The sequence below is a fragment of the Cimex lectularius genome, unplaced genomic scaffold (genome assembly GCF_000648675.2).
Source record: "Cimex lectularius strain Harlan isolate CLEC.00 unplaced genomic scaffold, Clec_2.1 scaffold24, whole genome shotgun sequence".
Taxonomy (NCBI): Eukaryota; Metazoa; Arthropoda; class Insecta; order Hemiptera; family Cimicidae; genus Cimex; species Cimex lectularius.
This window is the reverse complement of record NW_019392666.1, coordinates 281,589-305,239: the sequence shown is the minus strand read 5'-3', so window position 1 is coordinate 305,239 and position 23,651 is coordinate 281,589. Positions and strand designations below refer to the sequence as shown.

The 23,651-nt window shown below is 31.5% G+C and overlaps 4 protein-coding genes across 13 annotated transcripts; 3 read left to right on the top strand and 1 right to left on the bottom strand.

Annotated features, from left to right (window-relative positions):
- The first annotated feature begins 17 nt into the window (after window positions 1-17).
- LOC106660867 (pre-mRNA-processing factor 40 homolog A) lies at window positions 18-12,271 on the top strand. 8 transcript variants are annotated; one of them, XM_014383878.2, is made up of 18 exons: window positions 18-125; window positions 2,487-2,664; window positions 3,689-3,752; window positions 5,678-5,807; window positions 5,899-6,050; window positions 6,337-6,416; window positions 6,486-6,605; window positions 6,671-6,789; window positions 6,851-7,340; window positions 7,403-7,536; window positions 7,967-8,081; window positions 8,145-8,257; window positions 8,326-8,433; window positions 9,455-9,649; window positions 9,713-9,817; window positions 9,880-10,044; window positions 10,845-10,895; window positions 11,904-12,271. In XM_014383878.2, the coding sequence occupies exons 2-18, from the start codon at window positions 2,529-2,531 to the stop codon at window positions 12,087-12,089; spliced, it is 2,463 nt and encodes an 820-aa protein (XP_014239364.1). In that variant the 5' UTR covers window positions 18-125; window positions 2,487-2,528; the 3' UTR covers window positions 12,090-12,271. The 8 variants fall into 8 exon arrangements, with proteins under 8 accessions (XP_014239364.1, XP_024080891.1, XP_014239363.1 ...); XM_024225123.1 differs by having other exon boundaries at window positions 36-121; XM_014383877.2 differs by lacking the exon at window positions 18-125 and adding an exon at window positions 1,710-1,915 and having other exon boundaries at window positions 6,501-6,605; window positions 6,677-6,789.
- A 1,812-nt stretch (window positions 12,272-14,083) lies between these two features.
- LOC106660870 lies at window positions 14,084-16,634 on the top strand. Its single transcript, XM_014383886.2, has 4 exons — window positions 14,084-14,560; window positions 15,994-16,201; window positions 16,260-16,500; window positions 16,573-16,634. Exons 1-4 carry the CDS (start codon window positions 14,278-14,280, stop codon window positions 16,588-16,590), a joined length of 750 nt encoding a protein of 249 aa, XP_014239372.1. The 5' UTR covers window positions 14,084-14,277; the 3' UTR covers window positions 16,591-16,634.
- On the bottom strand, window positions 16,591-20,428 carry LOC106660869 (alpha-2-macroglobulin receptor-associated protein). 3 transcript variants are annotated; one of them, XM_014383882.2, is made up of 8 exons: window positions 20,334-20,428; window positions 19,843-20,246; window positions 18,219-18,360; window positions 17,983-18,138; window positions 17,346-17,456; window positions 17,175-17,274; window positions 16,954-17,110; window positions 16,608-16,868 (listed from the first exon to the last, which is right to left on the bottom strand). In XM_014383882.2, the coding sequence occupies exons 2-8, from the start codon at window positions 20,191-20,193 to the stop codon at window positions 16,656-16,658; spliced, it is 1,230 nt and encodes a 409-aa protein (XP_014239368.1). In that variant the 5' UTR covers window positions 20,194-20,246; window positions 20,334-20,428; the 3' UTR covers window positions 16,608-16,655. The 3 variants fall into 3 exon arrangements, with proteins under 3 accessions (XP_014239371.1, XP_014239368.1, XP_014239369.1); XM_014383883.2 differs by having other exon boundaries at window positions 19,843-20,215; window positions 20,334-20,427; XM_014383885.2 differs by lacking the exon at window positions 20,334-20,428 and having other exon boundaries at window positions 16,591-16,868; window positions 19,843-20,330.
- An 83-nt stretch (window positions 20,429-20,511) lies between these two features.
- On the top strand, window positions 20,512-23,472 carry LOC106660987. Its single transcript, XM_014384081.2, has 3 exons — window positions 20,512-20,713; window positions 20,778-20,936; window positions 22,780-23,472. The coding sequence occupies exons 1-3, from the start codon at window positions 20,677-20,679 to the stop codon at window positions 22,950-22,952; spliced, it is 369 nt and encodes a 122-aa protein (XP_014239567.1). The 5' UTR covers window positions 20,512-20,676; the 3' UTR covers window positions 22,953-23,472.
- Window positions 23,473-23,651: the final 179 nt, after the last annotated feature.

Sequence of the window (23,651 nt, the reverse complement as noted above, 5' to 3'; positions counted from 1 at the left end):
AACCAAAAGCAATCCTTTCAAAACCTATTTTGCCAGAATGTTTTTCGGGCTAAGATGTGACTCGTCAATTCATAACTGAAAACACCAGTAGTTTTTAAGTAAAGCTACTTTAGAATGCTATGTAGGTAAGGAATATTGAATTTCTGTATTAAACATAAATTCAATGTAATTAAAAAAAGACCTGAGACACAATAATTTGTTTATAAAATTAAGATTCATTACGAATTAAGAATATTCAATATAAAAATAGATTTGTGTTTTTATTTATATAAGCTAAAATCTGCACATTTATGTATATACACACATGTACAGAGTTAAGCCAGTACACGTGCGTCATGTATAGATGTTAGTGTTTCACAATGGAGAGTTTAGGATATCCTCTCAGGACGGATTGTACTCTTATTGTTTTGCAAGGGTGCAAAGTTTGAAATGAAATGACCACCAGCAAAAATTTGATATTTTTCTTCTTCCTTCTAGTTTACAAGCAATTTAATGGACCTGTCAAAAAATTAAAAAAAAAAAACCTCAAATTATATTATTATTATATTATAATACTATTATTTAGTCGGCCGTTGGATAATCAATTGTTAATTTTAAACTTATGTTGAGGTGAGCGGCCCCAGAAGAATAGTCCAAATGCTTTGTTCAAAACATTTCTTGACAACGTTCGGACGTCTCACGTCCTTCATCAGGTACATAATCATTGTTTTTTGTGTCTGGGCTTTTGGCTGTTGGTCTGGGACACCAGAAAAGGTGTTACTGACACAAAAAACAATAATTATGTACCTGATGAAGGACGTGAGACGTCTGAAACGTGTCAATAAATGTTTTGAACGAAGCATTTGGACTTTTCTTCTGGGGCCGCTCACCTCAACATAAGTTTAAAATTAGCAATTATTTAGTTCCTTCAATGAGTTTTTTGACCTCAACATCATCATATATGGTGCGATGTCTAATCTATCTATATTAAATCTATTAAAATTTTATATAACTCCATTAGATTTTGTGGTCCGATTACCCAAATAACTTATTTCAATTAATTAATTTTTATGTAAGGTATTGGTTGAAATAAAATTTTATTCTGAAACCTACATCACACCAGACTGAACAAAACCTACATCTCACGATTTCTGTATAATTAGTAAAATTTTATATAAAATTTTCATTTTCTTTTTTTTAATGAACAAACATAAAACCTTCTGATCCCATATATACAACAAACCACATGCAGTTAACACATAAATGACTAGTCGGGGGTGGGGGGGGTTCTTTTACATATATTTATTTATTAAACAAAAAATGTCCCTTGATTTTGACAAATATGTTAGTCAGTTTTGCATGGTTTTGGCCCATTTGCCTTTTGAAATTGGAGGCAAGGAGCACGTGCCATGCCCCACCACTTTCATGTTGGGAAATAATATAAAATAATTATATACAATAATAAATAAAACGTTCTGATCCCAGATATACAACAAACCACATGCAGTTAACACATAAATGACTAGTCTGACTTGTGAAAAAAGTTGTAATTTTTAGAAATACATCCAACCTGGATTCTTTTACATAGATTTATTTGTATATTAAAAAAAAATGTCCATTGATTTTGACAAATATGTTAATTTTGCATGGTTTTGGCCCGTTCGCCTTTTGAAATTGGAGGCAAGGGGCCACGTGCCATGCCCCACCACTTTCATGTTGGAAAATACCATGTTTCCTTTGGCTGAAGCTGAACGCAAACAACATAGGTAAAGGTTAGCTGGATTAAATCGCGAGGTTTCACCGGTTTTTAACACATTCACCGAATTTTAAGAACGGGTATGCAAAGCGTACATTTTATTCAAAGTCTCTGAGAAAAGCGTTTTTAACGCAGGAATCGTTGATTGTTTACTGATATTTCGACCGAGTCTCAAAAATGGTGAGTTTTCCGTTTCAAGCAATGTAATATTGGTTATTTATGTGAATGTTAGCCCACAAAATAATGGGTGTTTTATTTCAGCGTTACAATTATTTTACAAAAAATGTTTAAAATCATATTACTACTGTAATACCAGAGCCTTGAAGTTATGTCTTAAAAGGTAGATAATATATACAGTAATGTTGATTCAATATTGTTTATTGTTTTATAATTTGGTATTTATTGTTAATAATTTTCTTTGGAATGTAATATAAAAGTTTGAATGTATAAATCATGTTTTTTTAGGTTTAAATAAACCAATTGACATCATTGACTACATAAAATAACAAAGTGTAACCAATAATGTTCATTTTACAATTATCGTTATAACCTTAATAAAATCTCAGTCTTTTTTTTAATTACCAAGTATATTTCTGTATCAAATTGTCCAAAAGATTTGATCAATCAAAAATATCTTAATTTTTAATGTATCAACATCTTTCATGCATTACATTACAGTATTGTAGTCCTGTTGACCCATTATGACCAATCATATTTAATGTGTTTATTTTTAATGTTTTAATTTTATTAGAATCCGGGAGACAGAGGTCAGCCCTTCTCTCCAGGGTTCCCGATGCCTTCAATACCCAGCTTTGCTGGAGCTCCACCTCCAGGATTCATACCACCTCCAGGTATGATGCCACCTGGCACTCAACTCGCTCCACCTTATGGAATGCCTCCACCAGGTTTTGGCTTTCCACCAAGCCAAGGTAACTTTTTAATATTTTTCTTGTTAATATATTTTTTTGAACACTAGATGTTAATTATCAAACATTGCTTTTATAAATTTTTGCATTAGAGACGCTCAGTTTATAGTCTAGTCATTTGGTCTATCATTTGTTAGGTCCAAAGTTATTGTTTTCATTATAAATTGTAAAATTTTGTCATTGTCAGTCACTTTTGGTCTGCCTATCTTCATTGGTTTTTACTGTCACATTTCAGCGTTTCCCAATCGTCAATGTCAGATCTGGTATGACAAAATGATTGGTTACAACCAAATTACAGGTTCATCACCCCATAGACCATTGGACAAATCTCACAGTAAATTGTATAGATGGGGGGGGGCAACAAATGTGCAGACCAAGCCTCTGCAATCCAGCCTGGTAACCCTGTGTGAGTAGTTAAGAATGCTGTGAGAGAGCATGGGCAGGGTCGTGCGAGAAGCTCCTGTAAGTTAAGAGCACGACTGAACGATGGCTCCCTGAGAGTTAGAAACGAAAGGAAAGGATCATGACCTGATTGAGGATCAGCCATACTTGTATGACACACGGACACTTCTTTTGGGCCATAACCCGTGCAGGTGTCCCGTTTGCAGAGAAAGGTTGCTCAGTGTGTCACATCTGATCAGAAAGTGCCATGCCTTGGCTCCTTACAGGGAGCAATAGGCATGAGCCCTGATTTAAAGGTAGTACTATGGTGGGTGAATGTTTGACACCCTCTGTTCCATTTCTTAAGAGAAATTGGGGTGTTTCCTCACATACAGATTTTGTATATACTGTGTGTTGTGTCTTATTTTTTTGAAAATAGTGTATACATTTATATAAATTGTATGATGTATATATAATAAACTTTAAATAATTAAGTTAATGAGACTTGGATTTATGTATAGCATACAATAGCATAGATTTAAAAAAATTACAGGTTCATTACTCCGTCCACCTAGACAAATCTCACAATAAATTGTATAGCTAAAATGTTGACAGTATTTTTTTATTCATTTTTATTTTGTTTTAGTTTTTGGCGAGCCAACCCGAAATAGTCCAGACCTTGGAAAAGTCATCAATGGAGACAAAGAACAGTAAGTCAAGGGAAAATATTAATATATGTACATCCTTATTATTTATCAATTAATTAAGGTTTTTAGTTGAGATAAAAAGTCAGTGTCATGAGCGGGAACCCACGATCTTCGGCTAGATACACCGCTGCTCTACCACTTGAGCTATCGTGACCTCAATCCACTCGGGCACCAACTTCCCATCTCAACCCCACCTTTTGAATTTTCCCTCCTTTTTGCCATTTTTCAATTAATTAATTGAAAGATATAAATTGATCAAGCAGACCACAAAAACTAGTGATTTATTAATATATATAGTGTGACTTATTAATATAATAATTTATATGCATGTAAATAAAGTAATTGCTGTCATACAGGAGGGCGTAACATCCAACTCCCCCTCACCATTTGGGTGTTGTGGGCAATGGGTCAATCCTCTTTACTATACTTTTTGTCATATTCTCAATAAAAAAGCCAAGGGTTAATACAGAATTCGAGCCCACAACTACTAGCAGATTATGATTGCCCTAACCACTTGGTCATTCCAGTCCCCTAATTGTATTGATAGTTCAGATATGATAATGATAGTTGCAAGTGCCAGATGACAACAGACCATGACAACCACAATTACAATCTAAATCAGAGTCATTTTACAACCCTAGTTTTTATTTAAATATACCATTTGGCATTAAGAGTTTTTTTGAACTAATTAAAGCTATGAGAAGAATTGACTTCTACAGGTATGCTGCAACTATTTAATTCCTTTGGAGTAGGCCGAATCCTGTTAGTGTATATGTTAAACGCTGTAGCAGTCCTTATTTTATTTCTTTTTTTTTTTTCTTGTTTCCTTTCTTATTAATTTTAATCTGTTTTTACCCTAACTTCGTTGCGTACTAATATTTTAAAATACCAATACTAAATAAAGGAGAAATTGACAATTCTACATTAATTTAAAAATATATATAGACATATTACAACACACACACAGATATATATATATATATGTACATTTTACATAGTACAACATATATTATACACATATGTTGTTTTTTTATGTCGATATATAGCCTTTTTTGTTTTTATACTTGATATAATTATTTCAAGGCACTTGGTTTTTCATTTCTCAACAAATATAATAAAAAATATTCTTTCTTATACTTCTTTTTTTGTTCTCCCTTTGAGAGTATAAATAAATTAACATTTGAAAAATATATATTCACAATCCAAAAACATTTTGATTTTAATATGAACTTAATAGTTAAGTAAATACTACAAAAAATTACATCATTTACATGTTTTTTCTTCTTCTTATATTGCCATTTAGACCAAAAGCCACAAAGGAACAAAAATATCAACTGAATAGAAATTACTAGATACTAAATTACTACATAACATTGTGATACATAAAATTGGTGATCCATTTATCTCTCCTCTATGGCTCTACTTTACATTTTAGAATTTTCTTGGGACTCTTAATTGAACCTTGTTTATTCTTGGTTTTTCTAAAACAACATAATTTACTGTTTAAAGTATGCAAGTTGCACCACAACTGGTAAAGTGTACTTGTTGGGAAAGATGCTTTTTTTTTCTTTCTCTTTTTTTTTTACTTTTTTTAAATAATATAAATAGAATATTACCCTCCAGCAATGTTAAAATCACTACTTCATTTACATTACTGTTAAACCTTGCAAGAGATCATTAATAGTAACCGAGAAACTAGGTTGTCGCTTTTTCATCTAGTTTTTTCTGTCTTCGGCATTTCCCCATCTTCAGTGGTTGGCTTTCGTTGTATGATTTTCTAATATTTCCGTGTCTGTCAGGCAAATCAGTGAGAATAAGCAGAACAATATGTTCGGAAATTATCAAACGATTGGACAAGCTTGCCACAATTTTTCATAAATTATTATCCACATAAGTACAATAATTAATTACAATTGTTTACATTGCAGGGATGAATCTAGGGACAAAAAAAGTGATTGGACTGAGCACAAAGCTCCTGATGGTAGAACGTACTATTATAACACTGTTACTAAAAAGAGCCTGTGGGAAAAGCCTGAAGAATTGAAAACGCCAGCTGAGGTAAATTCATTTTTTTAAATGAATTAATTTAAAAAAATTATTTAATTTTTTTTTTAAATTGTAAACAATTTGTTTTGTTTTTTTTAAATAGAAAATGCTCTCTAATTGCCCGTGGAAAGAATATAAGTCAGATGCTGGTAAAGTTTATTTCCATAATGTAGTTACTAAAGAGTCAAGGTGGACAATTCCAAAAGAACTAGAAGAGTTAAAAGCAAAAATTGCTGTCGAAGAAGCCGGTCTTTCGTACGTATTTAAAAAATTTGTTTAATAATTAATTAAATTAAGTCATAGAATTAATTTTTTTGTTTTTTAGTTAAAAAAAAAAAACTCTGGTTGTTGAAACTTCTTTCAAAGGTTTCAGCATATCAATTAATTGCTTCCTTTTTTTTTTTTTTTTTTTTTTTTTTTTTCTTTTTTTTTTAATTTTGAATGTAATCCTTAATTTCGATTTGTTTGTAATCAAATGCAACACTATGCTTTTAATTCTAAAATTCAATTATATATATATTTTTTTTTTTTTAATTTTTAGAGACAAACTCAAAGATGATGAACCTAAAACATCATCACCTGCTCCAAATGAACCATCTTCTACCATACCTATGCCTTCTGGTAAATGATTCTAATTAATAATTACCATTTTTAACTTTCTATATTGAAAATATGTTTATTTATTTGAAGGAAATGATATTTCAGCCCCAAAATCAACAACTCCTCCACCCCTTGCAAAGTCTGCTTTGGATCAAGCAATGGCCGCTACGTTAGCAGCCATAAGTGCATCTACGCCCCCTCCAAAAGCTGGTATTTGTAAAATTTAAATATTAAGGGATTGATTTTTCTTGAATACAGTTGTCTAAATATTTTAGATGAAGACAGTAATTCAAATACTTCACTACCAGGGAAAACTGAAACCAACGATGTAAAGATGTCCTTCAAGGATAAAAAAGAACTTTCTGAAGCATTTAGAACCCTCTTAAAAGAAAAAGTAATGTAAAAGATAATTGTTTTAAGTCTAATCTTTTAATGAATATGTATGTATATTGTAGGATATTCCAAGTAATGCATCATGGGAGCAAGCAGTGAAAATGATAGGCTCCGATCCAAGATATCCTCAGTTGAAACATTTCAGTGACAAGAAACAAGTTTTTAATGCGTATAAGACTCAGAGAAGAAAAGAAGAAGTTGATGAACAAAGATTAAAAGCCAAGAAAGCAAAAGAAGACCTTGAACATTTTCTTATGACTTCTGATAAAATGTGTTCATCCATGAGGTATTATAGGTGTCAGGAAGCATTCGGTCATCTTGATGTTTGGAAAAGCGTAAGCGACTCAGATAGGAGAGAAATATATGAAGACGCTGTTTTTAATCTCGCCAAGAGAGAGAAAGAAGAGGCTAAACTTAGAAAAAAAAGAAACATGAAACAGTTGACATCGATTTTGGATGCAATGGCTCAAATTGATCATAGGACCACATGGCAGGAAGCACAACAAATGCTTTTGGATAACCCTAGTTTTGTAAATGACACAGATCTACTAGGTGGCTCAAATTTAACTTAAATTTGTTTAAAAGTAAATAGTAATAAAACACTTTTTGTTCAGGTATGGATAAGGAAGATGCTTTAATTGTTTTTGAAGATCATATTCGTGAGCTGGAAAAAGAGGAAGAGGAAGATAAGGAAAAAGAGAAAAAGAGAAGAAAAAGACAGCAAAGAAAAAACAGAGATTCTTTTGGGGTATGTAGTAATTTTTAATTATTTTGTTTATTATAATCTTTAGAAAAGATCAATGAGCATTTATTTCAGTTGGGATTAAGTTGAATACCCAATTAGGTGGAGAATTAATATGGTATGTTGAAAAGGAAAACAGTAAATTAGACAATCATTATTCTAGAATTAATTTATACAGACAATATTTAATTAATTAAAAATATATTTTATGATTATTTTGCTTAAAAAAAAAAAAAAATACACTTTTCATTATGCAAAACCCTAACACATGGTTACTCTATAAACAAGGAACAAATTTATTTCATAAGATGAAGGAATTGTTAACTTTGAAATTTAAAATCAGTTAAAAATCCTATATTTTAATATAGTAAGTAAGTTATGTAAATATAATTGATGTTTGGTTTGAAAATGCTTAAATAATTGAAAATTAATTTAGATGCTGCTGAATGAATTACATGAAGAGGGTAAATTGACGTCTATGTCACTTTGGGTTGAACTCTATCCAATAATAAGTGCTGACCTCAGGTTTTCAGCTATGTTGGGACAACCAGGTAACGGAATAAATGACAAAATGCCAATTTTGCCCATTTTAAATTCCATTGTTTCACATTTAGGTTCGACACCATTAGATCTATTTAAATTTTACGTCGAAGACTTGAAATCGAGGTTTCACGACGAAAGGAAAATAATTAAAGAAATACTTAAAGAGAAAAGTTTTGAAGTTGAGGTATGTGAAACGTACGAGTTCCTAAAGGTAACATGCATGAAACGCTGGATCACAATTTTGATTTTCAGGTCACAACCACATTTGAAGAATTTGCAACTGTAGTTTGTGAAGATCGAAGATCTGCTACGTTAGACGCTGGAAATGTTAAACTAACATACAATGCTCTTCTGGAAAAGGTAATATTTAATGTGTGGTGATTAGTGATATTTATTAATCAATATTTAATTAGAAATCGTGAGATGCGGTCTGGAGTGATGTAGGTTTCAGAAAAACATTTTTTTTATCGTGCCAACGTTTCGGTCTTTATTGAGATCATCTTCAGGGCCTGGGATTTACAAACATTGTTTACATATTACAATTACATTTTGGATGTGGAAAAGTGAATTTATACAATGCAAAATATATTTTGTTATATATTCAATCAAAGTATTTCTACTCACTCAAAGTGTTTGTCTTCTGTGTAATTGTGCCATTCTTGCGTGTCGTGTTGAGAGCAAAATCTCACTGGCACTCTTGACACGACACGCAAGAATGGCACAATTACACAGAAGACAAACACTTTGAGTGAGTAGAAATACTTTGATTGAATATAAAAAATATATTTTCCATTGTATAAATTCACTTTTCCACATCCAAAATGTAATTGTTATATGTAAACAATGTTTGTAAATCCCAGGCCCTGAAGATGATCTCAATAAAGATCGAAACGTTGGCACGATAAAGAAAATGTTTTTCTGAAACCTACATCACACCAGACAGCATCTCACGATTTCTAAATAAGTAATATTTAATTGCACAGGACAATAAATGAAATCAAAGCAAAATGATAGATGATTGTTACTTTTGTATAGGTTTACAGTTTTAAATATAAAATTATCGTATTTTTAAGTACATTTCATATTATAAAATATATTTCACTTATCTTTCAAGAAGAAATTAAAATTAAAAAATGAGCATTTTATAATTGGAGACAATCAATCTGCAATTTATTTATTCTTTGAAAATATTAAAATTTGTAGTTTAAATTTTATAAAATAACAAAAATTTATATTTGCACTTTCACAGATTTCACTATACATAGTTGTAATTAACATAATTTTAACAATTAATTAAACAATTTTTTAGTATTTCTTATCCCCCTTCATTATTTTGTTATGATAGCTGTGTAAGTTAATAACATTTTTGTGTACGGATAAGGCTGAATCAAGAGAGAAGGAAAGACAGAAAGAAGACCAGAGAAGGCAGAGAAAATTAGAAGCAGGTTTTAGAACACTTTTAAGAGATTATGATGTCGATTATAACACAGAGTGGGCAGATGTTCGAGAAAAACTCTCGAATGAAGAAGCTTTTAGAACTCTCAGTATTGAAGCCGATAGATTACGCATTTTCAAAGTAAGCATTCCAACTTGTTATTTAATTTTGTGGATAATTTATAAAATATATTTTCCTTTGTAGGAATATCAGCAGGAAGTAGAAGAATCGTGCAGTCATCATCATACAAGATCAAAGAAAACTAAGAAAAGTAAAAAACAGAAGAAAAGATCTAGATCGCGTTCTCTGGTATGTATGTAATATTTATACAAATATATCAGATTTTAATTACATATCTTACCTATTTTTAGGCATCGGAAAGCGAGTCGGAAAGGACCTACAAAGAAAAAGAAAGAGGGAAAAGATCAAAACGACACAAGAGTCGGAGTGAGAGCGAATCCTCAGATTCTGAACATAAGAGGAGAGGTAAAAAGAAAAAATCCAAGAAAAAGAGAGCCCATTCACACAGTCCTCATGTGAGTAACTGAAAACAAACTTGTAATACATTTATTAATTGCCACAAATACTGAATAATAAGCAGAATGCGGCCTTTTTATTTATTTTTTATTATTGTTATTTTAAATTGTAATAAAAAATAATTGAGATTTTTTTAATGTGTGATTTTCTTTAAATCATATAAAATTTAATATAGATTAGTTATTTTATCAGGTTTCAGGTAAGACATTTAATTAATAATAGTATAGATCTGTGTGCTCGCAGTGGTATTAATAAAGTATCTGTTATTTTTCTTGTTTAAAAAAAATTAACTTTGAAAATTGATTTCTATCTTTAAATTTTTATTTTCTGGGTTCAGATTCAGTTTTAAGATTTCCTTATAGATTGATCAAAAACTATTTGTTAGTATATATTTTATAGCAATAAATACTAACAGGTGTCATTTAAGTGGCAACAACTAAACACCTTCCAATGATTTTACGATTTTACATTTATTTTCTAATATCTGAATATTTTGAACAAATTATACATCCCTCAACAAATTATGACAAAGTTTTTTCCCAATCTTATTTCCGTACATCCAACAATTATCCTCTATTACACGATCTATTCTAATATTAAAGTAGATGTCACTCAAGTATAACAAATATAAATTGAAATTATATTTAAATCAAATGACATAGTTATATATTTTTCTATAATTATTGAAATATGACTTCCAAATTTAGTTGTTTTCTTTATTTTTAGATTTTTTTAAATTATTGTTTTTCAAGTTTTTTTTCCTTTTTCCCATTTTTTTTACTTTATATTTATTTGTAAGATGGAAAAAAGAACGAAGAAGAGGAATAAGGAAGTCCATACACCCAAATTGGTGAGCTTTTTTTGTTTTTTGTACTATTATCTTCACTACACACATAAACATATGTTATTATGTTTATGTGTACTACATGTAAAGTCCCTGATTTCAATTTAAGTTTAAAAATCAATTTAGAAAAAATAGTCTTCAACACATGAATTAATAGGTTATTGATTAGTTTAATTTTTATGTAGGGTTATTTATTCAAATTAATTTACATTTTATTATCTTGTTGTTTGATGAAGTACAGTATTTTTTATTTATTTTTTTTTAATCTGCCTTTAAATAGTAAATTATCTTAGTTGTTGATTTAATGGAAATTAAATTCACTGGTTAAAGTCATTGTGCATATTTCATGCATATTTACAAATAGTTTTATAATTATTATTGTTAATTCATTCTCACTAAACACAAATTATGCTTTACGCTTAGTTTTTATCAACCCTCATATACAGAATGTGTATTTCATGGAACTGGTGGTGGCTTATTTCTTAAAGAATGTATTTATCGGTCCTCAAATACAGAAAGAGTATTTATTTTATGGTGGTGGCTAACGATATTTGTGAACCAGTTTCAGGTGTCTAAATTATGAGGTTATTAAAATAAATGCAAACATTTGTATTTATTTTGTGTAGGGCCATTGTAGTGATTTAAAAGATAATGTTAAGGGCTTTGATGTCAAAAAGTTTTACCGTTGACATAGTAGCTAATCACTAGACAGTTCAAATCTGAGATTATTGAATTCAAATGAACATAAAATAAATAAGAACTCCGCAGGTTTATATGACTGTGTAGTTAATCCCTGTAAAAAATTAAATAAAAATAAGTAAATATTAGCAAATAGAATCAATTATGCTGACATTTTTCCATAATTAAGAAAACATTTTTTTTTTTTTTTTAAATGATTTGAAAATTGCATTGGTCTCTATTAATACCACTACTTGTATATGGTGTAACTCTTGTTACATGGCACTGAAACTAAATTTTCTGTAATTTTTATATTTTATGTAATATTCATTTTAGGAAGAAAGAAGGGAATCGGAGGGCAGAGTTAAGAGTGGTACACCTACTCCAACTGAAGATAAAAATGGATCGAAATTCAGTGCTCCCGAAAGTGGAACAAAAGATAAGTCTGAAGAGCTTAGCGATACTGAACTTCAGCTGAGGAGAATGGCATTGCTTCAACAGCTTCACGAAGAAATTAATTAGAACAATTTCTTTTTTTTCTTTTTTTTTCTTTCTGTGTTTAAATTGAACTATCATTTTACAAAATATGAATTTTCCCTATTGTAAATAAGTATAATGTTCAGTAATATTTACGGTTTTATTTGAACGCAAGTAAACAGTGTAAATTAATCAGATTATATATAAACACTTCTATTTACTTTTGATAATTTTATTTTTGTTGTTCATCCCTTCTATTATGCAAGAAAAACGTTTTTAGAAATAGGTTTATTTATAAATAAATACACCTTTTTAAAAAAATTACAATTGTTTTTTACTGTATTCTGTATTCAAAAAGTAAGTTGTACTTTTAAATAATACATAATTACTATTCCTGTATTATGAATTATTGTTATTACAAGTATTCAACAAATGGCTTTCAATGAATTATATTATTCGTTACAAAATTCCTATAATGAACTTCCTATATTCGACTTCAACTAACATTACACACTTCTAAGTAAAATTAATTACAGTTACAATGACACAGACCCAACGCTGAAGGTAAACTACAAATATAATTACAAAACTATTACTACAAAAATAGTAAACAACGTTAATTAATAAAAACATAAAATAAAATCTTGAAATGATGAAAAAAATGGTACAATCACAATCAACATTAGCAATAAAAGTGTAAAAACAAGAAACCTTAAAACGAGCCGTAAAACTTCAATATGTGTAATAAAAACCTCTAAGAGAGCGGTTTAGGCGTTGACACAGTGCTCATCATGTAAGGTAAAAAGGTCCCAGGTTCAAATCCAGTGGCCTTGCATTCGAACCTGACATACAAATGGGCATTTTTTCAAAAACATGGCACCCCGAGGGTTCATATAACCTCGTAGTTGAAAATACCCTCCTTAAAAAAAATTTCTGAATCTTTATAAAAAGATTGGACAACATACTCCACCATTTATCATTTCTATTAAAACCTCTAAATGTGAAAAGTCATGTAATACAGACTTCAAATGTGAAAAAAGTGGGACATAACAACAACGCATAATAAAACCCAAAACTACCAGTAAAAACTTTAAAAAAAGAGCCAGAAAAACATGAAACATGCCAAAACCAAAATATTGCAAATAAAGTAATAAGCAAATAAGGTGCAATCAAAATTTCATCACGAGCAAAAGACAAAACAAAATACCTCAAAACAAACCACAAGAACCTTGAAACGTGAAACAAAAAAAATTCAAAAAAATAAATAGGCATATAAAGCACAATCAAAATTTTAACATGAGCAATGAACCGTGTAATAAAAACTTCAAACATGAAATAAAAAGTTATTTAAGTAACTCTTACTAGCTAGTTCTTTAACATTATGCTATATTTTTGTAGTTGTATAAAACATTGGTATTTTTTCTTTTTTGGAAGTTATCAATTACAGTAAATTATTTTAAAAGTTTATTTGTTTTTCTGATTTTGTCTTAGTTTTAGTTAAAAAACATTATTTTGGTACTTAAAGTTAAGTTTAAATAGTTGTCTCTGTAATATGTCAATCGAGATAATTGTTTCTTTAGCTGCTACAAAGTAACAAACTTCTTTTTTTAGACAAGATTCAATTTAAATAATTCTTACAGCAAATACTAACTAGTTCTTTAAATTATGGTAAATTTTTCAATGAAAAAGATTCGAGTTCGTGTAAAAGATTTTTTTTTTAAATTTGGAAGTCATTAGTTACAGGAAATTATTTCAAAAGTTCATTTTGGCTTAGTTTTAGTTAAAAAGCACCATTATTTTGGACTTGAATTAGGGTTAAGTTTAAATAGATGTCTGTAATATGTCAATCAAGATAATTTTTTTTTTAAATCTGCTACAAATAACAACTTCTTTTTTAGACAAGATCTAATTTAATTTTTTACTCGAAGAAAAATAGATTACTCTACGACTTTAACAAGTGTTCAAAAACAATTATTGAAAATGAACTACTTGTCAACTGTCATGACTATCAACGAGGCTGGGAACTACGTCTATAGTTCTAACGGTATTTTGCCGGGATTTACTTATTTACGTACACGGAGGTTTTATCTAAACAACATTTTTGCCGAATGAGTCTCCGGCAACCAGATTACGGAGGTTTTATCATTTCTCAAAAAACTTGAATTTGAATGTTTTGAATGTTCCTTCTTTCTTTGAAAGTTAAGTCGTTTTTAATATATTTTTCTTGGCTGTCATGGCTGATAAATTGGTTGAGCTGCATCAGAAGGTGATTCAAAAAGAGCTCATTCTTCACTCCTTGCAAAGGTGTCTGGACAATAAGATTTTTAATGAAAAATACGAAACGTTCATTTTGGACACTCGGTATGAAGAATGTGACCAAATAAGATCGGTCCTGGTGGATTCCAAAGAAGGATCTGAAAACGTTGATGTCAAAGACTTCCCAAATTTAGAGAAAATTGTAGAGGAAGAGGTTGGACAAATGATCAACTGGGTAGTAGACCTCAAACGATCTTTTGGTAAGGTTTTCTGTTTAGTAATAATATAAAGGTATAGAAGGTGTGACCTCTTCTTTTTGTCGTTTTTAGCACATTAGGTATTGAGGGTAGAAGTAAGTTTTAAAGGATTGTTTGTGCAAAAATGGTAACAAATTATTCAAAGTATTGTCCGTCGATAGCCCCTATTTTCCCCTCTTCTTTCTGGCAGCGTACAAATTCTATATTGAAAAAACGACTGGTCTTTAAAGGCAATGAAAGAATCGGCCTGTTTTTTTGCATTCCTCGTGAGTGGAAGTGCTGCTCAGATAGGACATGAGCCATTGATCGAAACAAATTGTCGTCGGATATCTCATTTGAGTGTTTCCAAGTAGTTTTTGATTGAAAAAGCAACATGTGATCGAGCATTGCCTGCAAAATCACCGTCTGCTTATTCCGTTTCTTCTTTAATGCTCAGCTCAACTGTATCAACTGGTAGCGTACTCCTGTGATGGTTTCATTCATTTTTACCAACTCATAATATACTACAGTTGATCCCATTAAATACACAGCGTCAGCTTCATCGCTTGATTTTGATGCTTGGCTTGGCTGCAATTTCTTAGGCTTTGGATTGTCGGAATGTATCTTTCATACCAGTTACGATTTGATGCAAAAAGCCTTTTTTGCCTTTGGAGCAGATGTTCGCAAGTGAAAAATATTTCCAAATCTCTTGGCTTTAATTCATATGGCACCCAATTTCCTTGGTTTTCAACTATTCCATTTGGTATGTAGATTCCTGCTCCACTCCCTCTACCTTTGTTCAAGTATTCCATGGGTTTTGGGCATAATGAAATTGCTTTTTGAGTCATTCCCAAAGATTCTTCTAATTCTTCTGTTTGTCGTGAGCTTTCATTCAATGATCCCGCCAATTCTAGATTTTCAAATGTTTCCGACCTTCCTTCATGTTCCTTATCCTCTGTGTTGAAATCACCACTTTTGAACCGTTAAAACCAGTACTTAAAATTTATCATGCATAGTCCCCATAATTGATCATCTTCAGCTGCTGTTTTTCTTCTAATGGAAGCAGATCTAAAGTTTCTGCAAATTGCATTTCATTTATACAACAGTTGACATATTTGGAGTTACATTTTGACAAAAGGATATGTACTGAAAACGAAAGTCTAATGATGATGCTTTAACTTGAAGATGGTTAGCCTGGCCACAATGATGAAGTAAAGTCTTCCTTCAACTTCCTCTCTCAATCATCTACTCTGCTGCATACAATGCTTTGCATACCTTCGAATGCACAAATCAAAAACCTCAAACTTGTGTGTCTACATCACCCCATTCCTTTACAACTGTAGCTTCGAATCCAATGCAATTTAATATTAGTAACGCCATGTCTTGTAAATCCTTTAAAACTAAACTAATGGAATCCAGTTGGATTGGATAATTTGATTTTTTTTTTTTTTTTCCAGGCCCAATACATAAAACAGACAGGTCGACTATTTTGTCACAATGTCAAACGATAGAGGAGAAGACAAAAAGGATGCATGCTTTCCTCAACTGGTTATTGCAAAAACAAGACTTATCTGTGAATCTCAAGACTAATGTTTCTTACCAAACGATAGACAAAATTTGTGACATCCTTGCAGACAAGAAAAACGTCATTTTGCAGTCAGCAAGGTACTGTAATTATTCAATTAGTACAACAGTTAATTATACATTTTTTGTTTGTGTGTAGTGATTTGAACAAAGAGATAACTGCAAAAATTTACGACAGCTGCTCACCAGAAAAATTCGAAGCTTTGAAAAGGAATTTGGTTGAAGAAATAAATGATGTTTCATGTGAAATAGAAAAATCGACAGGAATTTTACAATTGTATGAAGGACTCCTTGGTGTAAAAGAATATCAAAACATTCTTGATGAATATGCCAGTACCATAAAAGAAATAAAAATGCATGATATAATCGAAAGAAACAAAGTATACATCTAACCTAATATTTAATTTTTTTAGAATGTTGATTATTAACATATATATATATATTTTTTATAGGTGAAAATTCCTTGTTAACTGAGTTGACAAATTTATTAAATTAAAAATATATTTTGTACAAATTTGCTTTACTTTACAAATAATTATAATTCAGTGTGTCTCTCCATTATTTTTGACTCAATGTCTAAGTGCATTTTGGCAACTTTTCTTGTTTGTTTCTTAATGAGATCACTGGTGAAATCTAATCCCTCAATTTTATCAATCCCACTATTTTTTCTTTGCTCATCTTCCATCGCGGCTTCAACATGGAGTCTACGAAGCTTCATCAACCGCCTTTCATAATGGAATAGTTCACTCTAGAGCAAAATTTTTAATTTACAACAAACATGCACAGATAAATTATATCAAGAAGAATGTAGCCAATTTAGAATAATGTCTTACTCTGAGGGATTCCAATTCGTCTGGCTTGAAATTGGATGTCAACGCCATTCTCCAAAGACCTTGTATTCGGGGTTCTGTGAACTCCTGGCTTTTTGGACCTCCCATTGCCATTCTATAGATCCTATCGTAATCTTCCCTTAATTCCTTATGTTTTTCCCTTTAAAAACAATAAACAAAACTTAAAAATAAATAAATAAAACTTCAAGTAACAAACAAAATACCTTAGTTCATTGACTTTATTAAGATATTGATGTACAACTGGATCATCATTTTCTAGCTGGTCTAATTCATTAAACCGATCATGTTTTTCATCCACTGAATCTGAAAAGTTCAATTTTTATTTTATTGATGAACTTTTATAAGATGGCTATTTAAATAAGTTGGGTGCTTACTGATTGCATTATTTTTGGAAGCATCTCCAACTTGGTTTAAAATTTGATTGTACTGATCAACTTTTTGCTGATGGTGGGTAAACTCCTCTTTTAACATCTGCAACTCTTCAGCTAAAGTTTTAAAAGAAAAGTTTTTATATCATTATGCATTATGATATTATATGTTGCTTTATGAGTTGTTAAGAATATTTTTACAGTTGCAACTTTACTGTAACTTGGCAATTCCTAATCTGCAAATTCAAACTAGTTTTGCTTGTCAGATGTTTCAGCATTTCACCATTTTCTCTTTTTTAATTAACAGACCAGATAATTAAGTAAGATAAAGCTACAGCCTAAACTACATTTGTCAAAATGTTTCTAACCCAATCAGGTCGGAAAGTGTTCGTTTGCCAAGTCAGTTACTGACAGCGTGATATAGAATGAAGCTCATAGAAGCAGTATGCTGTTTAAATTATTATTTTTAGCACTAGTGAGAGAAAGTAATTTGAAAAAGATAATGCTGTTTACTATTTTAGCAACACATTTCTTCTTTGAACTTCAGCCTAAAAGTAAAAAGACTAGAGTGCAATATCACGCTCACTGTTCTCAATGGGCTAACTAATTCAAAATAAGAAATAACCATAGAAATGAATTTCACCTGTAAACCCTGAATGTTCGGCTTGTTGCCACAATTTGTTTAGTTTTTTATCAGTGAAAAGTTCGATAACTGTATAGCTCCCTCCATCTTGCTTATGTTTAGATTTATCTTGGATTTCAGTGACATGTTCGGTCAAACCATAATTTTTCATGATAGCTACAGAAAACAATTTTCAGTAAAATTATCTTAACATCTATGGACAACACAAAAATTCCAAATTTACAAGAATTGCTGACTTAATAATTTTTGGCGCAGTTCAGCTTCAAGAAGCCCTTCCTTATCATTTCCTTCATGTTTCAATTTTTTTAAAGCAAGCTCTTCTTTATCTTGGATCTTCAATTCGGAAAAAATGGATTTTAGCTTTGGCTCGGTCAATCTCTTGAAATATAAAAACAAATTAATGTAAATTAAAATTAAAACAATATAAAAATGGATATAAATGTTACAGTTTGGTATTTAAATAGCAAGTTTAAATAGATATTTAAAAATGTAAAAGCAGTTCTTATGTAATAGGATTATGCTGGTGCACGCTGCAATTTTATATTACTGTGATTTAAAAATACAATTGCAGTAAAATTGATCAGTTAATCATTTAAATGTTGGAAAGCATCAATTTAAAGTGCCAAGGATATTGTGGTGATATAGGATTTTATAGTGATGAGGCATCATGACAACAACTAGAAGAAACCCCAATGCGCCTACTAATGGACTATGGTGCTACGCTTCTCCACAGGGAGAAATGCTTTGGGATGTGGGATAACCATAGAAGGCTTAATAATCAAATTCATTGATGAATCAAGACTCACTGATGTGCGGTAGTTACAAAATGCCAATAGAATTCGTCTCAAAGGGCGCAGTTTGTCAAATTTTTACATCTAGATCCTGTTAAATTCCAAATTTATCAATGGCTAATTGTAAAACATTCACAAATATTTGTCAAATTAAGATAAATATTTTGTCTAATAATAAGACTGAAAATCAAATATTTTAATAAACCCATTTATGTTTAGTGGTCATATTTGGCCTTATTAATTATTTCAATTAATTATTCTTTTATGTAAGGTCTTAGTTGAGATGAAAACGTCAGTGTCGTGATCAGGATTCGAATTGACTATAATTTATATATTATAAGATAGTTTCTTTCGTGTGGATTAAAGGTCACATGGGTCTATGCAGTAATGAGAAAGCTGACACACTGGCTAAATATGCTACACAGTTTTGCAACACCAGAAACATAAAGATTCCCTGTACAAACCTTTTCCAAATGTTAGAAACAAAAACCAAATAGAATGGCAAATTGTACATACATCGTTATATAAGAGAGTGGGTTATATGACCCGTTTTCCTCTTGTGAAAATAAAATGGACATAAAAAAATTATCATGCATCGATTAAAAACTAACCATCTGTGCTCTGTACCTTCATAAGATTGACAGGAAACAACACTCCAATAGTGAGACCTGTGGAGTAAAGGAGGACTTTAAACACATAATGCTTCACTGTCGGAAATATACAAAATCCTACGAGGGTTTACAGAAGGAAAGAATAGACGTCCATCTGGAGGAAGCTATGTCCGGTTCCGCTGACTATATGATTATTAACAAATTTTTGTGTTATGGGTGTTGTCAACTGTCACAAATATGTGTTTGTTCATCTCAATTTTTATAAGTGACAGTCGCTTCACCCAATAAGCAGCCAACTGTGATTTTTTGGCTAGCGTCGGCTCATTTGAAAACAATGCAACAGAAAACCAAAAGCGTGCAACCAGCCTACATCTAGATTACACAACCATTAGATGAAATTTATTTGTGTTTATTCTTCCAAGACAAAACTTCTGGATAGTTAACCCTTTAATCTTTACCGATTGAGCTTTTGTCCACAGCAAATTGAGTTTGGCCATCCTGAACGGTTTGTCGATCTTCCTCAGGTCTGCGTTCTGATCTACGAACTGGGAATGGTCGTTGTAGAATTTATTTTCGTTATGCCCGGCGTCGTTTTCACGCTTTCTTCCGTCATATTCTTTCTTCTTCATGTCGTAATCTTTCTGTTTGTATTCACGTTTGTCAAAATCCTTCTTGTATTCTTTCTTGTACGCTTCTTTATTGGAGAATTCATCGTTGGATTTTTTCGAATATTTATTTCCTAGGGAAAATACTGGCAGGGTGGACAGCGCGAAGAGGAATAATACTGCGAAACGTTCAGGGCTCCTCATCTTTCACCGGTGTTTTATTAATCTAGTGATTTAAATGATGACAAATCTATAAACTTACAAATATAAAAAAGCGGATTTGAAACTTAAATTTTCAAGACAATATAAAAGTACAATGAGCAAAATTTCAGAAAACTACGTACATACGTGCTTGCTATACTATAAATAGTAAATACTTCACAAAATCACAAGTTCAGATTACAGAATCACCCAGCGATATACTAAAATAAGATTAAATAATCGACATTAGTATGAATTTACTTTTTCGACTTTCACTATCGAATCATCAAAATACAAATATTAGCGCCCTCTGTCATATTCTGCTTAAAGCATTCAATAATTAACTGTTTATGGATACTTGTTGATTCGTGACAGTAAAAACCTGGATTTTAAACTATTCTTTAGAGTAATATGGAGTAATGGTTTTAATAAGGATCTTAAACTCAATGAAATATAAAGTTAGTAGTGATTTAATAACCAAGCGCTATGTTTTCGACTAGAACAGTGTTAATCTTGTTTTTCTGTAAGTTTTTTACTTTTACAATGCACGAGAACGCATAGAATGTTGTTATGTCTTTGTAATGCAGGTTTGTACGTGCTATCTGTTGAATGTGGTGGCGGAGGCGGTGCCAGGTCAAGTGGCGGCGGATACGCAAAGTCCTCATCTGGAGGAGGGAAATCCGCTAAGTCTCAGGGAGCAAAAGGATTCTTGGGAGAGCCTGTTAATGGAAAACTTCAGAACGGTGGTAATTTTTTTAAAAATATGTGTGGATTTATAAGTCTCAATCTTGAATCAAAAGTTATTCCAGGCTCTAATTTAAGTCACATGAGTCATCTAGGGATAAGGATAAAAGGGGTGGCCACAATGTGTTCTGCACTTAGTAGTAGATCTTTTATGCTCTATATTTTTATTACTCACTGGCCTCAGGTTGTTAATCCAGCGGCTTCTTAGTGTAGAATCTTGTTTGCGGCTTTTCTTCTCCTAATTGCAAGAATCTACACCTACATAGACCCTCACAAAAATAGAGAACGTGTTCTGCAGTCTCTTCTTCCTGGCAGTATCTGCACAGTGTTTCTTCTGTCTTTACTCCTATCCAGTGCATGTGCCTTTCTAGGCGGCAGTACTCTGTCAGGAGTCCAGTCAGAATCCTGGTTCTGTTGCGTGAGCCATCTAGTGAAGAATATGTATTGTAAGCTCAACTGCTATCTGATAAAAGCTTTCACTCCCTGGGATATGCAGTTAATCTGGCGGTAGTCGTGAATCGACGCTGTGCCACGTCATTACAGAAAATGTTCAAATGCTCTCAATATAAGAAGAAGGAAGAGTTGTCAGTCACCCGTAACAATACCATTGTAATTCTCCTTAGCAAAAAAAAAAAAAAAAAAGGCACTAGGAGGATTAAGCCCCTTGTGCTAAATGAAGTAATTCCTTTTTCTAACAAGGTTAAATATCTGGAAGTGACCATTGACCAAAGACTTTCGTAGAATCAACTGCTAAATAAAATAACACAGAGAACAAAAATCCCACCTCTGTGGGAAAAGTTGGGGACAATACTCAAATATGTCTCTATGGCTATACAGAGTGGTAGTTAGACCCATGATAGCGTTCGGTGGACAAAGACTTTACACCTAAGGGCAGTTTAATATCCTGCTGATAGACTAGCACATATTAGCATCACTGGGGCAATGAGATCGACCCCACTATTGCCTTGGAAGTCCTTCTGTATCGACCACCACTACATTTCTTTGCCCTATTGCCACATTCATACGCTAATGCAGGGTCAGGCTTCAGTAGCCCACTCACATAACAAGAAGCAACTAAAGCTTGGGGGGGGGGAGCTTCAGCAGACGTGTTCCAGGGATGCCTGTTAATGCAGTGACCCTTAAAACCAGATTTGATGTACAAATTCAATTTACTTATTAATTAAGAATAGGCTGTGCGGCTTACTTTTGGGTCAAAGCCCATGTGCGTCCAGCATGAGAGAAAGGTTCCTCGATGTGACCTACTTAACTAAACCATTCCTTGGTTTCAGAGAGTGTGTAAGAATGCCACCCACTAATTGTGCTAGAGTACGGCGGCAAGTATTCAATTTATGCAGGAAATAGGCCTGTTTTATAACTGTTAACCTGGGATAAAAAGAAAACCCAGGGAAAGAAATTATTGACGACTGTCAGTGATTTATAATCCATAATTTAGTACTGACATAAATACGACTGAAATGATATCTTGTTTTGTGTTCCCTTTAGGGCATATATATTGAGAGTGACTGTATTTATTAACATGAATGTGTTGGGGGACGATGGTGGAATATTAAGCACCCCCATGAATCTGCCAAAACCCAAACTAGGTATTTTTCAGTGTTCCAGCTGTTTTCAATAATTTTTATGTGTAGAGTTCAGTTTGAAAGATGTGTGCCTGGAATTTTTGTCAGGATAAATTCAGCCGTTTTACCCTTTCCTGCTATTTCTGAAACTTTATCTCGGAAATAATTCTGTGCATCCAGGGAAAGCTTGGCAGAACAATTGTCGATAATCAATAATTTAGTTTATATTATTTTGATCTTTAAAAAATTACTATATTTTTTTCAGGTAGTTTACCAAAAACCAAACCAGGAGGGAGATTTCTTTCAGCATGGGGTATTATATCGTTAATAATGCTTGTCATTGTAGGCTCTGCTTTGATTTACTACACTTCCATATTTTATCCTCTTGTTTGTGCAGAAAGAGGAAAATATGATGTGATGGAAATGACAGCAGTTTAATAGAATTTTACGTTAACAAAAATTGCTCTCTACTTTAACTTTAAACGCTTATAAGTGATATTAAAAAGAAAAAAATGCACATGGCTATTTGGTGTACCTATAGTTACGTAATGACTACTTTTTTGTGATAAGACAAATTTGACTGACAGAATTAAGTATAAATTATTCTATGTATTGCTTTTTTTAAAATTTTTTTAAATCGATAATTAATTTAGATTGTTAATATAATATAGTTTGTTCATAATGTCAATAAATTATCGTATTGCACTGGGGTAAGTTCAATGAAATTCTTAATATAAAACTCATATCACAAGTGGTTAATTTATTTGGTGATATTAAATTGAATTTTAGCTTAAAATCTAATTGTGCACCTAAGCATTATCAATTTTAAGATTAAATTAAATGCATTAATGAATTATAAAAAATGGATATTTATTTGCTAAGATTTGTAATGCCACTTTCTTGTACCTTGGAAAATTTCAGAAAATGTAATTAATATACGGTTACTTTAAGTATTATTTATGCATGCCTTTCTTTTTCTTCCTATTTTTTTCTTTCCTTTATACATTATGTTCATGTAGTAATTGTTAAGTTATAGATATTTTTTTATACATTTTTTTATACTACATATTTTATGTACCCTAATTAAATAAAAACTCAGCTTATTTAATTATAAACCTTATTTTATTATGTACCACC

Coding starts and splice junctions, on each gene's coding strand:
- LOC106660869 (XM_014383882.2), bottom strand. CDS start 20,193: ATGAGGAGCCCTGAACGTTTCGCAGTATTATTCCTCTTCGCGCTGTCC. Junction 18,361..19,842: donor TGTGGACAAAAGCTCAATCG/GTAAAGATTAAA, acceptor TTATATTTCAAG/AGATTGACCGAGCCAAAGCT. Junction 16,869..16,953: donor ACGAATTGGAATCCCTCAGA/GTAAGACATTAT, acceptor ATTTTGCTCTAG/AGTGAACTATTCCATTATGA.
- LOC106660870 (XM_014383886.2), top strand. CDS start 14,278: ATGGCTGATAAATTGGTTGAGCTGCATCAGAAGGTGATTCAAAAAGAG. Junction 14,561..15,993: donor AGACCTCAAACGATCTTTTG/GTAAGGTTTTCT, acceptor TTTTTTTTCCAG/GCCCAATACATAAAACAGAC. Junction 16,202..16,259: donor GTCATTTTGCAGTCAGCAAG/GTACTGTAATTA, acceptor GTTTGTGTGTAG/TGATTTGAACAAAGAGATAA.
- LOC106660987 (XM_014384081.2), top strand. CDS start 20,677: ATGTTTTCGACTAGAACAGTGTTAATCTTGTTTTTCT. Junction 20,714..20,777: donor AGTGTTAATCTTGTTTTTCT/GTAAGTTTTTTA, acceptor TTTGTAATGCAG/GTTTGTACGTGCTATCTGTT. Junction 20,937..22,779: donor TGGAAAACTTCAGAACGGTG/GTAATTTTTTTA, acceptor TATTTTTTTCAG/GTAGTTTACCAAAAACCAAA.
- LOC106660867 (XM_014383874.2), top strand. Junction 3,753..5,677: donor ATCAATGGAGACAAAGAACA/GTAAGTCAAGGG, acceptor TTTACATTGCAG/GGATGAATCTAGGGACAAAA. Junction 6,790..6,850: donor GAACCCTCTTAAAAGAAAAA/GTAATGTAAAAG, acceptor TGTATATTGTAG/GATATTCCAAGTAATGCATC.